Source organism: Ochotona princeps, chromosome 1 (assembly GCF_030435755.1).
Source record: "Ochotona princeps isolate mOchPri1 chromosome 1, mOchPri1.hap1, whole genome shotgun sequence".
Classification (NCBI taxonomy): Eukaryota; Metazoa; Chordata; class Mammalia; order Lagomorpha; family Ochotonidae; genus Ochotona; species Ochotona princeps.
This window is the reverse complement of record NC_080832.1, coordinates 4,752,648-4,771,099: the sequence shown is the minus strand read 5'-3', so window position 1 is coordinate 4,771,099 and position 18,452 is coordinate 4,752,648. Positions and strand designations below refer to the sequence as shown.

At 42.2% G+C, this 18,452-nt stretch overlaps 2 protein-coding genes across 3 annotated transcripts in view; one reads left to right on the top strand and one right to left on the bottom strand.

Moving 5' to 3' along the window:
- Positions 1-7,260, bottom strand: part of PRKN (parkin RBR E3 ubiquitin protein ligase) — a 1,179,505-nt gene extending 1,172,245 nt beyond the window's left edge. For both annotated transcript variants that reach the window (XM_058656181.1, XM_058656677.1), the window contains exon 1: positions 7,086-7,260. In XM_058656181.1, coding sequence (XP_058512164.1) covers positions 7,086-7,092 — 7 coding nt within the window. In that variant the 5' untranslated portion in view covers positions 7,093-7,260. The remainder of the gene's footprint in view (positions 1-7,085) is intronic.
- Positions 7,261-7,433: 173 nt separating this feature from the next.
- PACRG (parkin coregulated) overlaps positions 7,434-18,452 on the top strand; it is a 500,526-nt gene continuing 489,507 nt past the window's right edge. The window contains exon 1 of the mRNA XM_058657480.1: positions 7,434-7,802. Within this exon, the coding sequence (XP_058513463.1) occupies positions 7,647-7,802 (156 nt within the window). The 5' untranslated portion in view covers positions 7,434-7,646. The remainder of the gene's footprint in view (positions 7,803-18,452) is intronic.

The window sequence follows — 18,452 nt, the reverse complement described above, 5'->3', positions numbered from 1 at the left end:
TAGGAGGTACATGGATGTTAGAGACATGGGAGAGATAGGAGGCACATGGATGTTAGAGACATGGGAGAGATAGGAGGTACATGGATGTTAGAGACATGGGAGAGATAGGAGGCACATGGATGTTAGAGACATGGGAGAGATAGGAGGTACATGGATGTTAGAGACATGGGAGAGATAGGAGGCACATGAATGTTAGAGACATGGGAGAGAAGGATGTCCTGGCCCTGAGCTGTCCTGCTCCCAGTCCTGCTCTCTGCCAATAGCCTGTGAAGCCCAGACAATGATGACCTGAGTCCTTCAGTGCCTGTCACCCACATGGGGAACTCTGACCCAGTGCCCAGCATCTGGCTTCAGACTGACCCAGCCCTTGCCTGCTGTAGGCATTTGGGTCCATACACTAAAGGCACACAAACAAATGTGAGTTCCAACCTAAACATTTTGCATAGAATAATCACTGTCAAATCCCAGCTTCTTCGAAAATTAAAATAACATGACAGGCTCCCTGTAATCACAGCATTTGAGAGTAAGGAGAAGGAGTGAAGGACAAGGGCGAAAAGATGGGCAAAAACCATCATCCTTGACCACCTAGCACAAGAACACGTGAGTGACCAACATCTCTCCTACAAATGATGAGTCACTTCCCCAGAACAAGAAACATTTTAAATATAATTAGCATTTGTCAAAGTCAAGACATAGAGTTACTTCCTGGTTTTGTTCTTTCTCTCACCCAACTCAACACTGAGATTCTGCCGGTCATAGGGACATAGGGACCACACATATCAAGACAGACCCCACCCCAAGACAAAAACCAACTGAGATGACAATCCTCTAGAGAAAGCAAACAGGAGACAGGCTTCCTGAAAGAATTTCGTGACTGGCTCCAGAATGAGGCAAGTCAGTCAATACACAACATAGAAGTGGGATGGCATTACATACTATCGTTAAACAGGAAAATGATAGCATCAAAATATCCTACCACATAAATATACAGCTCATTTTTCTAACAGCCTAGGAATCCTATGTAGAAACCAGTGTGATAGGCTCAGAGCACTTAATCTGGTTACTAGCAAGCTTACTTTATCTGTTAAAGATTTTTTGGGGGGCAGGGGAGCTCAGAATTACAGAGACAAGATACAGAGAAAGATCTTCCATCTTCTGGTTCACTCCCAAAGTGGCATCAACAGCTGGAGCTGAGCTGATCTGGGTGCAGGGTCCCAAGGCTTTGGCCAGTCTTCCACTGCTTTCCCAGGTTACAAGCAGGGAACTGGAAGGGACTGGAGCAGACAGGATACAGACTAGAGTCCACATGGGATCCCAGTCCTGCAAGGTGAGGACTTTAGCCACTAGGCTACTGCTCCAGGCCCAAGTTTACTTTATTTTTAAAATTTGAATTCACTTCTCCTATCCCAGCATACACATAGCGACTTGCTACGGTTTTAGAGGTGGCCTGACAGAGTTACCTTAACCTGCCCACTGGTCTCCAGCAGGAAGAAAAGTGTGATTCCTTTGCTCAAAATGGCCTTTGAAATTCAACAAGTACAGTTTGTTTCTTTGTTGCAGACACATTGCTCTATATGGAATCAGGATAGACCAAACTAGCCAAAACATAAATGTTAGCCAAAGGGAAATGTGTCTTACTCCTGTGTGCTGTCAGGAATATTTCTAAAAATAAATCTGATGGTGCCTTTTCCATGAAGACCAAGTGGCCCCTGGTTACTGATAGTCAAGCAGGCACTGTCATGACGCATACCCACACTCTTGTCCCTCTTGTCGGCCAGCAGCTGCACATGTTCCTGGCTTTCTATCAGGCATGTATCCTCCCCAGCAGGCTCCGCTTACAAGCTCCTCCCTGGCTCCCTGGAACACACTTTCAGAAGGTCTAGGTCAACAGATACCACTTTGCGGGAAGATCCCCACTTGGTCATACACCTGAACACACGTGGCCTACTGCTGATCAACATGGTCTACGCACCCACAGCCTCGTCTCCTCCAGCTTCTGCAGGCTTACTGCCGTCACAGGCTCCGGGATGCAGTCTCCTGAAACATCTGCAGAACCGAACATTCACGTTGTTCTTCTCTCCAATAAAAGTGGGCATTTCTCTTTTTTATGAATAAAATTCTAAATATGTACCCCATTTTTTCACTAGAGTTCCTCTTAACGGTGTTGGTAGTGTGCAGTGGGATCTTTTCCAAATGTTTCAGACAAAACTGCCTCATGGAATCAAGTTCTGCGCTGAAACCCTAAAAAAAAAAAAAAAACACTAAAACAAACTAACCTACAAAAGTGTTTGTTCTTTTGTCCTTCTCAACTTCACAAGAATTATTTGAAAATTGTAATGGTGTAATTTTCAACCACACCAGGATTAGTCATTATTTACAAAGGACAGGACAAAGTTAAACTATTCCAAAATAGCATTAAGTGTCTAACGTTCACAGTGAACTCTCAAATCAGAAGGCAAAATATACATAAAATGGTTATTTGCTCCTGCTTTGCCTGATCATCTGCTGTTATGTGAAATCATATATCCTGTCAAAAGTTTAACAAAGCTTCCCTTTTCTCTCCAGGATACAAATTAGCAACCTGGTACATCACATTACCCAGCTGTAGTTCGAGAGTAGCCACGTGTTCTCATGCCACCTGGGCAAACTGCCTTGAAGAGTGAGTGATGCCCTTGGTCAGCTTCATTAACTGGCCAGTGTGGACACACACACACACACACACACACCAAAAACACCAGACTCCTAACATATAACATGATGTCATTCTCTTTAAAATGACCTCACGAAACACAAAACTCAAGTCTGATCACTGCCAATGTTTCAGTGGACTCAGGCTGCCAGGTTTCCCTCCAGAACAAGCACCTTGCAACCCCCTTTGAAGGTGAGGCATGAAAGGCGATCCTGCTGAGCTACAGGATGCTTCCTCAAGCTGCTCATGGCCTGGCCCTGAACCTGTGAACATCACCTGATACAGCGCTGGGATTCTGCAGCTGCCAGAAGAATTTGGAGATGGGGAAGTCAACTTGGGTTCTGCACCAGTGTGCTCACTGAAGGGCTGACGGTAGTAAAAGGAAAGCAGCCAAGGGATGCCAGGAACCTCTAGAAAAAGAATTTGCCACCAAAGCTTCCAGAAGGCACAAGCCCCCTGAACCCCCTGACCTTAGCCTCTACATACTCATTTGGGTCTTGTGTTCTCTAGAACTACAGAAGTTAAATGTGTGCTGTTATTGGCACTACTGCTTATGGTAATGGTAATGGCCACAGGAAAACTAATACACCAAGTGGGCCATACCCTAATAGCACACAATATGCCAGAAAAGCCGAGGAAGGGATGAATAACAGCTTCCTGGGATACATTAGAGAGGAAGGGCATTCAAATCCCAGAGAATTCCAGGATTGGAAGCAGATGTGGGTACACATCTACTCCATTTCTGTAGGACAGAGGTCAAATAAGTATGCCCCAAACACACATCTTATCAGCCCAGCTAGGTCACAAACTCATGAAAAAGAAGCAGTCTCTTGTGTTTTGCTTCCCTTCTCCCTGGCAAAATATGCCCCTACATTGGCACTATTTACTTGGATCCACACCACTGCATACAACACCTTAGAAAGAGCTGACATGGAAGTCATTACTGAGAATTCAAATACCTATTCATCAAGGAAAGAAGTTTTCTTATTTACTGAAAAACAGATATTCAAATTAACTGAGTGGCAGTCTTAGATAATGTGGAAATACAGTACTGGGCGAAATAGTCTTATTACTGCAATTGCTTCTGTGCACGAACCCCCCCCCCCCCCCCCCGCCCCTTACAGGATGAAGCAAGCACGCCAGGCAGGTGAGCTGCAACATAAACCAGCCAACTGCCAAGGAAGTCCCTTTTCTAACAGGACAGAACTTAACAGAGAAACCATTCAGATTACCACAAAAAATATTTTAAATGAGCTCATTAAATGCAAATTAAAACAGAAACATTGAATAAGCACTGGACTACAATTAAAGGCTGAAGAAACAGCAGGTAAAAAACAATTTTCATTGATCAAAGAACCAAAAGCTAACACAGTAAAGTATTTTGTACTGAAACTGCTTTCATGAATATGAATCATTTTGAAGGGGAAATTTTCATCTTCTCACAATTTTCAAAGAAATTTTGGAGGTAAGAATAAATTTGCGTATCTTACTGAAGTTCTTTCACTGTATAGTATTCAAGCAAGAAAGCTATGATATCTTTCCCCCCTACCCACACTCCAACACACAAAATGTCCCGAGAAACAGGCTGAACACTGCAAAGGGCATACAGTCAACATTTCAGAATCTTTGGACCCAAAGAATTGTATATAGTCGCATGAAAGCTTCCTTGTAAAGATTTAGTAGAAATTATTTCATGGCACAATTAGACCTCATGAGTTGCTTTTCATGTAAGATTACTAAACAGCACAGCCAGTAGCAATAAACAGGATATCCAACTAGAAATGTAAATTCTGAGATAGTACTATTTACTGTGGGTATGCAAGTTTAAAAAATATTTGTGGGTAAATGGTAGTTGTCCTGAGGGCTGGAATTTCTGTGTCTTATTCACTGTACCAGGTACACAACAGGTGCTCAATTACTGGGTCCACTTTTGCGAAACTAGGGCAATTACATAATAAGGAGTGGCCTTTTACCCTTTATAAATTCATTCTAAAATGAATATATACACTGATTTTCCTCTGCCAGAAGGACCACACAGGGGGGCTAACAGGCGCTGCTCTGGACGGAGCCAGAGAGGGAACCACCAAGGAGAGCCAAGAGCTGGGGCAGCCCCGACAGGCACCAGATGGGCGGCCAGGGCATCTGCAGGCAGGGCCTGCTGCTGGGAGCTGAGGGCATCCTGGCAAGGAAGGCCTCTGGGAGCCTGCAGCCCAACGGGGGCATGACAGTTCTTTCTGCCTTGCAGTGATGGTGCAGGGCTTCAAGATGAGTGTAAAATAGGGCAACTTATTTTGGAGCAATTTAGAAACTTTCAGTAAACTCCAAGATCATTCAAAAACTATGATAAGACTTTTAGCTGCATGATTATGTATGTAAGTGAAAAGATATGGACACAAATGGAACTGACAGCAGCAGTCTTACAGAATGTAGTTACTGGAAAATATGTACATAATCAATATAGTCAATAACATAAAACTCTAAGTGGAAACTACTGTGGGGCAGACCTGAACAAGCAGGCAGAGGCATACGAGCTCTTTAAGAGGTATTAAGTTAAACAAGGTAAAGATGAGACAATGTTCTAATTACTTGGCTTATCACCCTTTTTAAAGTGTAAGACATTGAATTTTAACTTAGTACTGAAAACACTGTTACATGCATAATCATGTACCTACATATTTGTTATTCAAACAGCTAAATCCAGTTCTTTAGGACATGTAGAACATCTCAACAAATATCAGCACTGAGCTTCCTCTTAAACACAAAGAAGATGAGAACATATCTGTAATAAAGGTGCCCAAACTCGTTTTAGTAAGCTGGATTTTCCTAAGCTTTGGTCTTCTGTCTTACAGCATGTTAAAGTCCGCCTCCACGCTCCTGACACGGGCACACCTTTCCACCAACAGCAGCTGACCTGCGCCCGCAGCTGTGTGGGTCAGGCTGTTACCTCGCTCCGGAAGCCCGTGCGCACAGCTGAGCACTGCCCAAGTTACCTCGCCCCGGAAGTCCGTGTGCACAGCTGAGCACTGCCCAAGCCGTCCCCAAGCCACGGGGGGAATCCTCAGTTTTCAAAAAGTAAAAGGAAGGAGACTTCATTGCATTGCAGTAACAACTGGTCCCCTTATTCCTCTCCTTCCTGGAACTTGTCTTTCTTATTTGTCCCTCAAAAGTTAGGCAAACTTTAAATAAAGTGGAATAGTATGCTTTGCATTAAGGAGGGCATAAGAACGGAGGGGGCAAGCTCTGAGAGGCACTTCTATCTTCAACTTAACAAAAAAATTTCTATTGTCATGTATAATTAATTCATAAATATTTTTCTTAACTTGAAGACTACCATATTTATATAATATGTAGTATATACATCTACATATAGCATACATAATATGTATTATATACGTCTCTATATAACAGATGAGTGTGTGTGTGTGTATCTTTCCAACTAATCAGTGAGTAGAGGTCACACTGTCTTTCCTGGCTCCAAAGTTTAGTGACAAAAACTCAAAATTCTGATGGTAGCACTTCCTCCCCATTACTTCTGCCTACCTGTGACACCTCTCAACACACCCATGTCCAAAACTGCCACTTGTAGCCAGGTGAGTAAGATAAACTTATTATACACGGTCCACGCAGTTTTGATGCCTAATGTAGGTTTCTTAGGGAGAGCCGTGGGTTTAATTATCCATGTTGAGAGACGCACTTGCTCATAAAACCTAAGCCAACAGCTGCCATCCAAGAAGGAACACTTTGAAAATCCTACCTTCCACTTCCCGAGCCACCTAGCTGGTGCAATCAAGAGTGCTTTGTCAAGGACACCTGTCAAGAATCATCTAGAATCTTACCAAACGCTCAAGACCTAATCTAGAGCAAGCCAAAACGCTATAAACACCCATGTTTTCCAACCGTACTCCGTGCAGGGATAACCCTGAGGGAACCTGTGACCTACCCGTCCCAGAAGAGGACGTTCGCTGGCCTTCTACTTGACAAGGTGCATAAACAGCTCTACACAGCCTCTGGCAAAGTTTCATTCACAAAACTGCACCGACGTCATTTTGGTGTTTTATTATTATCATTTTTTCCTTCAGTAGTCTATTCCCCCACCCCTCCCTGCCAGGCTGTGGCTTCCTCCGGCTCCAGGCACTGCCCGCTGAGGGGCGCCCCGGCTCACAGGTGGGCGCCCCGGGTCAGGGGCGCGGGCGAGGCTGGGCACGAGGGACACACACACTTCTCCTCCAGGACCTGAGCGAGGCCGCGCAGCTCTGAGGAGCGAGCCCGGCGGCGCCGACACTTAGTCACTGACAGGTGTCACCGGGCGGACCCCGGGAGTCCCGGGGGTCCCGGGCGGCCACACGCGGGCGCAGGGCGGCGCAGAGACGCTGTGCCTTAACAGGCACCCACGTACCTATCATGGTCACTGGTCAGGAGGCGGCTGGCTGCCGGGCAAGCAGGGGCCCTGCGCTCTCCGGCGCCCGCCCGCGCCTCCCGCAAGCAGCCACTCCGGGGCGAAATCCTCCAGGCCTCCCCGCCTCACCCCCTCGGCGGCCGTCGCAGTGCGCACGCGCGGGCTAACCGCGACCTGGGGCCTCCTGGGAGTCGTAGTTCGACGGCGTAGTATCTTTCTCCTCAGGCCTCCCGCGGCCTGCTGGCCCTTTCCGGCAGAAGGCCCAGGAAACATACGTCACGGGGAGGCGGGGCTAAGGGCCCGCCGTGTTGACGAGTCGCTTAGCAACGGGGAGGCTCCCTTTTGGAAGCTTTTTGCGACTCTAGCCACGGTCCTGCCCCCTTCCCGCCCCCTCGTCCCCCTCAACTCCCTTCACCTGGGAGCTGCCGAACATCTACATCAACCTGGGCCCGACGAGGGGTTAAAATTCTACCAGTAAGGCGCCTGTTGAGCTCTGCTCACAACCGTAAAACTCAGTGTGTTCTACACTTTTGTCTGAGAAAAAAGATATTTTGTAGGAAGATGGTGGCAGAAAAAGAGACTCTGAGCTTAAGCAAATGCCCTGACAAGCTGCCGAAGAGGACCAAGCTACTGCCACAACAGCCGCTCCCGGTGCACCAGCCTCACGCCCTGGTGTCTGAGGGCTTCACGGTCAAAGCCATGATGAAAAACTCAGTCGTAAGTGACCTTCCCGCGTTGAGTGCACTCCCTGAGAGGCAGGGGCCACTTGAGGTAGAGAGCCTGGCAGCCCCGGGATGCATTCTGAGCCTCTGTGGGGGTCGCCTTTACCAGCAGTGGTCGGGCCTGGCCAGGTGGTCGCAAGGGTCTCCGGCAGGTGAGGGACCATGGCCGGTTCTAGACCATGTCGAAGAACTTGTTGAGTTATGAACATGAGAGAAAAAAGCAGCCCCTTCCCTTGTGGAATCCAAAAGTAGCCCCACTCAACTAAGGGCCTTTTAGAAGGCAAGGGCTTAGAAGTCAGAAAATTGCAATAGGAGTTGGTGGACAACGGAACCTAAGTACTTCAGATCACCTACCGAAGGGAATGTCTTGTGTTTAGCTGGGCGAGTTTTAGGGTAACCTAGCTTAGACTCCTGCCAACATCCTTAGAAAATAGGAACAGCCTGTGAGGGTACTGAAGGCAACTCAGTGTGTAATCTGTGTCCCGACAGGCCGCTGAAAGGACATGTGTTAAGCAAGCCAAGCTTTACTTCAGCTGTCTTTGCCTGATAATACGATTTGTGTTTCGTTTCTATTGTTTGTGGCCATAAGAAATGCGTTCCCAGTATGTCAAGAAACATGTGTGCTGCACAAGGCTTAGCTATACACTTAGCGGCTTATTTATTGAAACCTTCCCGTGTGTTTACAGAGTTTTCAAGTTGGTGTGTCAAGCCAGGTTCTGTGGAGGAAACGTCCAGCTGGGGAGAAGCCATAACAAAATAACTGCAGCTTGATCAGCTGGGTCTAATTCACACGCTGAAGGGGCTCTGTTGGTTCCGTGCTAACCTGTCCCTTAACTGCAGAGTGCTGTTTTCCAGTGTCACATTGTTTTACCTCCGTGTGGCAAATAAAATATCTTGTCCTAAACCCTATCATTAAAATAACATGTATGACACCCCCCACCTGTCGGCCTCTCGGCCACATTGCCCTGCTGCTGTACAAACTGATGTGAAAATTCCTGGAAATAGACTGAAATTCCTTCCTTCTTCATGGAATTTCAGTGCTGGTGCATGTCACACTCAAGATGACTGGTTTTTCAACAGTTCAGAACCCTGTAATTGTTCAACATAATCATTCAATTTTTCTTCTACACAGTATTTATTATTATTAGAATTTGGGGTTTTTTCAGTGCTATGTTTTAACATGACAAATGTATAAGGGAAATGATTTTTTTTTCTGAACGTAGTTTCTACATCCCTAGATCATGTCAATTAGTTTACCTAGATTAGTATATAAAGCCGTACATCGGCAAATCCAGCTATTTCGGTGTTGCTAAACACGATAGATATGTGTACAAAACCAAAGGGACAAAAAACCAAGAGAGCTCACAGTGCTTTTCCACACAAGTAAGCTTCAAGTTATCTTCTCCACTTTTCATATCTTTTTTTTTTAAAGATTTATTATTATTCTTGGAAAGCCGGATATACAGAGAGGAGGAGAGAGAGAGGAAGATCTTCCATCCGATGTTTCACTTCCCAAGTGAGCCGCAACGGGCCGGTGCGTGCCGATCCGATGCCGGGAACCTGGAACCTCTTCCGGGTCTCCCACGCGGGTGCAGGGTCCCAAAGCTTTGGGCCGTCCTCGACTGCTTTCCCAGGTCACAAGCAGGGAGCTGGATGGGAAGTGGAGCTGCCGGGATTAGAACCGGTGCCCATATGGGATCCCAGTGCGTTCAATGTGAGGACTTTAGCCGCTAGGCCATGCCGCCGGGCCCCACTTTTCATATCTTAAAGGGCAGCTCTTAGTAGGGATGTTTCTCCTCCCGTTGATGTCATCAAAGCAGAAAGAGTCCTCTTTTAAGTTTATCATAACTAGAATTCTTAGGTACAAATGTAATTTAGCTATTTATTCAGTGATTAACCATGTTTTAAGCACAGTGTGAAGATTTGGGATCAGCAAAACAAAATGCTCATTTCAGACACTACAAGAAAAACAAGAAACCAAGAAGAAAGTCCTTCTCTAAGGAACACAGCAGTGTTGATACACAGTGACTTTAGTAGGGCATGGAAAGCTTCATTTGCATATCCAATATTTGCATTTCACCATTTTGTCTTCAACAGTGTAGGCTTTTCAGCATTACAAAGGAAAATATTATCTCTTTCTGAAGACTTATTTCTGTTCAGAATGTGTATACCAACTTCTGGTTTCCTTAATTGCAACCCCATGTTCTCCAGGGAGAACATTTCTCTGTCAAACCATCACTAATTAATTAGAAAAGTCACCATCCCTATGGTTTGCCACATATGATGTATACACACAGGACCCAGAGGCGTCAATATTGAGGGTACTAATAGTAACATAAATATTCAGACTTAATCAGAAACAATAGTTGATAAGATGCCATGTGCAAGCATAAATCCACATTTAATGTCATAATCTTCATGTGAGAATTCATAATTATTCACTAAATAAGACCAAATGTAAATGATGTTTTTAAAATCCATTTGTCAGTTGTTGTGCTTCAATAGTAATTTGTTTCTAAGAAATTTTTATTGCAAACTTTAAAAATAATGAATCCCCAAATCTCTGCCATCAGTGAATAGTACTCGGGTACATATCACAAGAGATGGAGAACCTGATGATTTCCTGATGATTGTAACAACCTTATTGGGGTCTGGTAGAGCCATTGACCAGAAACCAGCAACCTGTACTGTGTTGTCTTCATCTCAGCAGACAGATGCCTTCTCTGCTAATGTATCATAGAGCAAGTTAGGATATTGACTGATTTGTGGTGACGAGGTTCACTCCCACCTGACCTGGCTACTGGAGTTTTCCTTCTCTGCAGATGCTTTATGCTCAAAGTTACAGGGAGTGGGAGAATTCATTCTTTAATTTAGCTTTCAATTCATAAGGAATCATATTTATTAGCCATAGGTTCATTGGATACACAGTGTTAACAATTTGTGTTTATAAATTATACAGTAAGATCTTGATTTGCCTACTTCAAACAGAGACCAAAAAACAATAGCTTTACTAAGATGGAAATTATTCTGTGATATATTGAAGTTCACGTTTGTAGGGAATCCCAGTAGGTCAGACAGTTTTCCCCCATGAAATAGGGGAAGGGGCAAAGGACCCTTATATGTGCTTGCTTTGTGTCTATAGGCTGATGCCTGGGATAAGGTGGACCATCACTGTCGGACAGCATCCTTAGGAAGGAGGAAGAGGAACCCAAGGGCTGCCCACTGGGAGCATGGCGTGGGTACTGGATCCAACTCTCCCTCACATCCCACTAGCCAGAATTTAGTTATATATTGAGTCTGCAAGAGCTGTCCAAATACTTGTTTTTGAAGAACTCTCAGGTCTACATACCTGTGTCATCAGAAAGTGTCAAAGCTCAGTAGTTCCAAAAACAACTACTTTCCAGCGTTGACATCAGGCAGAGAGAAGTGAGTCAGGGGCCACTTGCAGGAATGAGGCAGGAAGAACTGGAGCGCAACCAGCTTCATTACTATGAGGGCAGGTCCCAGGAGGTGGGAGGAATTGGCCTTACTGGTCATTCTTGAATATGTTGCCAACACTTAGGTCAGTGGCCACGGCTGGTGGCAAGAAACTGGGAAGTAATCAACTGGTAGCTCTGTGTCTAGCTCAAACTCCAGTGTCTTATACCTAAAGCAAAGGAGGCAAGGCGTCATGAGAGATGGTTAGAACTGTATGCCACAAGCACTGAACATGCTGTATTGTCAGTGAAAAAGGGAGCGGGACATGTGAGATAATTGTAGTTTAACGAGTATGTGGGTGATATGGCGGAAACACTGACAATGAAAGGACCAAGTGTCAGGGAAATTTGAAATTTTGAGACTGGCTTACTTCACTAAGCATAATGGTTTTTAGTTGTATCCAGTTTGCTGCAGAAGACAGGATTTCATTTCTTTATGGCTGAGTAGTGTTCTATAGCATATACACATCGCATTATCTTTATTCATTCGTGAGTTAATAGGCATCTGGTTTGATTTGCTATTTCAACTATTATGTATTGAATTACATGGGATTACAACTGATTCTTTCCTGAGCTGATTTCAGTTCATTTGACAACTTTCCAAGAGTGTGATGGCTAGATCTCTGAGGAGCCTATATACTGTCTTCCGTAGCTATCCCAGTTTACACTCCCACCGGTGGCACATTAGAATATCTTTTGCCCTACATCCTTATCAGCCTTTATTATTGTTTTGATTTCTGGGTGACAGCCATTCTAATGGAAAGAGCGGAACCTCATTGTAGGTTCCATTTGCATTTTCCTGTGACCCCTTAGCCTTTTATCATGTGTCTGTTGGCCAGTTGTATTTCATCCTTAAAAATGCCTGTTCGTGTCCTTCACCCATTTCTTAATTGTGTTGTCTTGTTGCTGTGGAGTTTTTTGAGCATGCAGTGGATATTAATCCCTTACACTTGTGCATGTATAAATATTTTGTCCCGTTCTGTTGTTGTCCCTTTGTTTTGTTGAGTGTTTTCCTTTGCAGAGCAGAAGCTTCTTAGCATGATGTAATCCTATTTGTTTATTTTTTGCTTTTATTGCGTGTGCTCTTGGGGTCTTTGCCAAGCAGCCTTTGCCGCATAGTTCCATCGATGTGTTCCTCTAGGAATTTCATGGTACCAGGTAAAGATTTAGATCCATTTTGTCTGAAGTTTGACATTTTATCAATTTTATCAATTTTATTGCTGTTAAAGCTCCATCAGGACATGGTCTTGGTCAGCTCAGCTCCTCAGGTACCTTCCATTGCCGTAAAGCTCTGAGTGAGCCAGCCACCCTTGCTTCCCTCACACCGTGGATGTCAGCAACGTTGAGTCTCCTGCTGTTCCTTGAATGCACCAGTTTCACAGCCACCTCCATATGCTTGTTTGCCCAGTCTCCTCTGCCTAAAATGTGTTTTCCACTCTGTATCAGCTCTTCTTGATGCCTCAAACTCTTATTCAAAAGTTACTTTTTAATGGGTCCTTCTCAGACAACTCTATTAAGATGTCAGATTCCTGTTAAACCCTCCATCCCTGTTCTAGCTATCCCAAATCCCTTTTCTGTTTTACATTTCATCCTTGGTTAAGCCGATCCTGTGTTTTTCCCCCCAGTGGAGAGTAAGCCCCTTCAAGGCAGGGAATTATACCTTTTCACTTATTGTGTCAGGCCCTGCTCAGGAAGAGTTCCTGGAATATGACACAACCTGTGCTATGTTCCTTTTGTAGTGAAATAAATTACTGAATATTTTATAGCATAGGTGGATAATCAGCTCTAAATTAGAAGTTACAAAGTGCTGATGGCTTGACATAAATATTGAACATAGGAATGAAAATAATTCACAAGTGTTATAGGCAATATTTTATAAGCTTATCGTGAAAGTTATACATATTCATTTAAAAGGATAAAGCAGTTTGGCTTAGATTATGAGAGGAAAATAGTATTTTTATCTCCCTCTCTTACATTTCTGTTTTATGTAAAACTTTTGCATTATTTTAAATCATTTTGGTTTTGTAAGTGAGGTAGCAAATCTTGATTTATTTCTTCAAATGCCCAGAGATTGTTGCATTGTCTGTCCTGTATATAGTTAAGCTAAATTATAATGTATTGTTGCCTAGAGACACCTGTTAAATGTCAAGATGGGAAAAGGAAAATTGGTGTCTTTTTTTCCTGATTTGAAACAGTCCTTGCTTGATCATTTCCAAGACTGTGATTGATCTAATATATACATACAGAAAATGTACATATCTTAAGTGAATCACTTAGAAAATATTAAACCACCAGAATGCTGTGACCAGCGTCTATGTCAAGAAATTTTACCAACATCACCAAATTTCCATCTCTTCCCTTCTAGTCACTTGCCAAACAAACCCCCAAGCTAAACTTGTCCTTGTTTCATTCAACAGATCAGCCTTTTTTTGTGCTAAATTCATAAAGTATGTAATTACCTTGTGTCTGCTTTTGTCAAAATCATGCTTTTGAGATTCACCCACTGTGTGCTGTGAACTGAGCGTGACTCCATCACAAATGATGTATTTGTGCCTGATCTGCCTTGCTTGACTTACCCATTTACCTCTTCATGGGTGATTGTAGGAAATCCAATTTAGAACTGCTAGAAATTCTGCTACACTATGACACTGGTTTGGAGAAGCGTGCCTGTGAGGGTCCATGGCTGTGTCTCTGGGAGGGGCATTACTGGCCCTAGGTTATGCAAATGTATCATTTTATAATGATATAGAAGTTATTTTTTGAATTTCTTTCTCAAATTTAAGTTCTTATTGGATCTGTGTGAGACCACTATTTGCTCTGTAATCTCACAAAAACTATTACTTGCTTCATGTTGCCTGTTAAATATTCTAGATAACATGCAATACCATTATTTTGCAGATTTTATTATAGTTAATGAAGTTACGCAGTTTTACATGTTTTCTGACAAGTTGGAAATGCTTTTTTTTTTTAGTGAAATGTCTTTTGGCTTTTTTACCTTGGTTTTATTTTGGCTTACTGGTAGTGCTTTGTAACTAATATTCTATTTTCAATGATATGAGCCATTTGTCAAATATATGTGTTGCACTCAGCAGATTTCCTTTCTATTGTCAATTGCAACTCCCATCCCTCTCTTTTTAAAGCATACACTTTCTGGGAAAAATTATGATTTCTAATAAATGTATGTATTTCTTTCTAATGTGTTCCTTCACTGATTTCAACTGGCTTACAATGAAATGCATAAACATTAGGACAGAAGCCTTTGAAAACTAGTCAGAGTGATGAGAAACAAAACAGAACAAGAAATAAAATGTAGTTAAAGTAGAAAGCCTATGCCAAAGAAAAGCAGAATCAATTCTAGCATTCGTAAAGGTCAGTATATTTATTGATTGATGCTCACATTTAATTCTGGGTTTCTTGGCATCTGCTCCTGAAGAAGGGAGCATTATCCACTCTTCATTATCACACAAGAAAAAGCCCGTCAGCCCCTATAGGGAACTGAAGCTTTCTCTCCCCAGAATTCTGAGAGAAATTGATCTTGTAGCATTTTAAATATATGTGACCTGCAATCCCTCCAGTTTTATTTCTTAACAAGAAATATAATACCGAATTCCATCTAGAAAAAATTTTCAGAGAGGCCCAAAGACACAGTATTGAAATGTATCTTGGCAAATTGGATCTGCATGAGATTAAATCGGTGGAGTGCATGTGTGTAGGCCTTTTTTTGTGGTCCAGTCTGCTTCAAGAGTAGAATGTGCAATACCCACGGGAGTGTGGAGATTTCCAAGTTCGTTTTATCTTGGAAGCAAAACAGCTGCTGTTCTTCTAAGTCAACAGAGAGAAATGTGTGATGCAGTGAGGGTGCAGTCTGATAACGTCTAACAGACAAGGAGGGGGGAGGAAGAGCTGGGACATGTGCCAAGGTTGAGTGGAGATGCAGTGGCATTCCTGGTATTTTGCCTCTTTTCATTTTTCTTTTTCAAAAATTACTGTGTTATAAACTCCACTTATTACATATATATTTCTTTGCTTAAAATTCTTTAAATTATATGTGTCTTATAGAAAACATATTCATATTCATAGTGATATATACCTGTACATATTCATATACATAGCACGTATAGATCTGCTTTATCAAGAACGTGTGTGTGTGTGTATGCATCTCTCTAGCTTGCCTTTGGTAAAACAAGGCTTAAAAGGAAATATTGTACATTCCTAATATGTTATACTTTTAGGTCTATTGCAAACCCGGTAGGCACTTCCAGCACCTTGTAAATTTCCGGCCTCTGAGTACTCTACCTTAGATCTTTTACCCTAGTTATCTTCAGGCTGTTGCCATTATACTTTATTTTGAAATTAAAGTTTGTAATTTTCTAAACTATTTTTTAGATTATTTCCTTAAAATGCAGGTTTTTTCTGGTGAGTCAAAAACCAGCCTCCAGAATCCTGCCTGCAGTGAAGGTCTGATATGCAATGCCACCTTCAGTGTTTGAATGTGCCCTTTGATAGGACTTCTGAGCCCTGGGTCTGTGTGGCATCTACCTTTGCGCATGCTTGGTGCTGAGGGCAGCGTCTCAGCACCTCTGCCACATGTGTGCCACGCGTCAGTCATGGGCTGCAGGCATTTCAAGCTCTTGAGACTCAAGTTGACGTCTTCATTTCAAGACTGAGACTATTTGGATGAACTAGTCTGATAGAAAGATCTCAAACTCTTTTGCAGATAACTGTTCAGTTTTTCAAAGTGTTTATTTAATAATGTCCTATTTCCCATTGCTTTCCATTTCTTTTAAAATTCTATTTCATAATAATAGAAGTATTTGATGAGAATTTTTAGCAAATATCACTCAGTTCTAATAATTATAACTTAGTGAAATTTTTTAGAATCCAAAAATCTGATTTTCCTGTTAATTCATATGCAGAGTGTTCATACTAAAGTTTAACATTTTAGCAGTTTAATCTTCTAAATTGTCTTTTAGTAATATGTCGAGTTAAAAAATACCTTTGAAGTGGAAATAATTGTAGAAATCACTTTCAAATAGTAACAGAACAATACCTCCCTTTTAGTTATATATAATTCCACACTTATGTTTTCCTAAGTAACAGTGTGTTTATTTCACAGCCAGTCACTTCACTGGATCGCGTTTTAGTCAATGTTTTCATTGACTTAAAACTAAATAAAATTTAATTTTATTTGTTGCAATTTAAAACCACTTATACAATGCAAATAAATACATTTGAACATAGTAAATACATACATATTTGTCATTTAGATTTCACAAACAGTGTCTTAGTAAGTTTATATTCTTTTAACTAAAAAAATACATTAATTTACAAAGAGAACTGCAGTTTTGTACCATCTGTATCCTCCTATACCCAGAGGCAACTGGGACCCCAGTTTTTACTTTATTATTCCACAGAATGTTTAGGAAACATATTACCATTGATAACATAGGTAGCTGGATATGGATACATAGATCAGTGCATAGATACGATCGTCTCTGAACAGAGGTAGGTAGATGGAACCTCGGTCCACTTTATGTATCCCGTGTCTCACAAACTTTTTCATTCTTTTTCATTTTTTCATCTTAATTTTTGTCTAACAAAATTCTCTTCCCCAAATCATAAATTCCTTGTTCCTCTTAACCTATTCTGATTTTTGACCCCTCAATTATGTTTTAATGCACTGATTTAAGTATTCAATTTCAAAATCTCTAATTGATTCTTTCTCAATTCTCCTTGTTGAATTAATGCATTTCATTGAACTGCATATCTATTACCTCATAGCACATTCATTTTTCATAGGATCAATATTTTGAATTCCTTTTCAGATACTTCATGGAGTTTTTAAAAATAATAATGTACATCAAAGGAACTTCCATGTTGTTTGGTGGTCTCATGCTTCATTTCCCATCATTTCCCCTGCCTCCCCACATGGACACCAGCACATGTATGATGGTGTTGTCTTCTGCTTCACTCAGTAGCTTTCACTGGACAAGATGTTGTTGTTGTTTAGATGGAATATGGCGTTTCAGCTGGAAAGTTGCTTTGCTTTGGTTCTAGATGAACCGAGAATCGTAATCTCAGAATGATTTCTTCAGTTTGTAAGGTGTGTCTGTATCTTCTAGGAGCATCACAGTTATCTGCAGTGCAACAGGCTTTGGAAATAGCAGAGTGACTTCGGCATAGACGTGGGTTGATGGAAGTCAGGACATGCGTCTGGGTGTCCCACATGGATGACTGGGGTCCAGGTCCTTGGGTCAACATCTGCTGTGTTTCCAGGCACATTAGCAAGAAGCTGTGTAGTAATAGCTGGGGGCTCTGCTTTGTCCCCGGGGTCTGTTGGTCTGTTTTTCTGCTGGTATCACACAGTCTTCTCGTGGGGTGACATTCTTATTCTGCTATCATCTACAGGGATTTTGAGATAAGCAGGCAAGTTTTATGAAAATTGTTTTTGGCATTTAGATTAGAATTCTGTTGAATATGTAGGCTAATTTAGAGGACAACAGCAGCTGTATTTTCCCATTTTTAATGTTTAAGGATTTATGTTTTTAAATTAAGATTGATATTGACTTTCACAGGAAATTTCTTACATGTATTGAGAATCAAAAAACTTTCTTGTTCAATCTGTTAACTTAGTTTTAATTATATTAATAGCTGTTATTCTAGTGCCAAACAACCCTTAAATTCTTGTACACAATTTAATCATGATTTGCTTAGCTTGAAGAAAGCGTGAATTATTGACATTTCTTTCACTTATCAGGGAGCAAAGTCCTTCCTAGTAATCCGTCACAGACCCTGGGTAAGGTCATATTACCCAGCACCCAAAGTAGTTGGGGCAGTATAAAATCAGTATGTTTGGGCTGCCCTAACAGAACACCAGGGACCAGAGTGGTTTCAGCAACGGGTGTTCATTTCTCACAGATGTCAAGGCAAGGTGGGTTTGGTTGTAGGTGAGACCTCTCCTCCCAGCTTCTTGCTGTGTTCTTACCGTCTCTCTTCCAGACATGCTTGTGGAGAGAAAACCCCTCTTCCTTTTCTTGTAGGATACTGATCCCATGAAGGTCTAGCATGAAGGTCCCATCCCCAGGACCTAATCTCCCGTTAATTGCCTCCCCAAGAATCCATCTCTAAAATGTCATTCCATTGGGGGTTAAGGCCTCAACACTTGAATA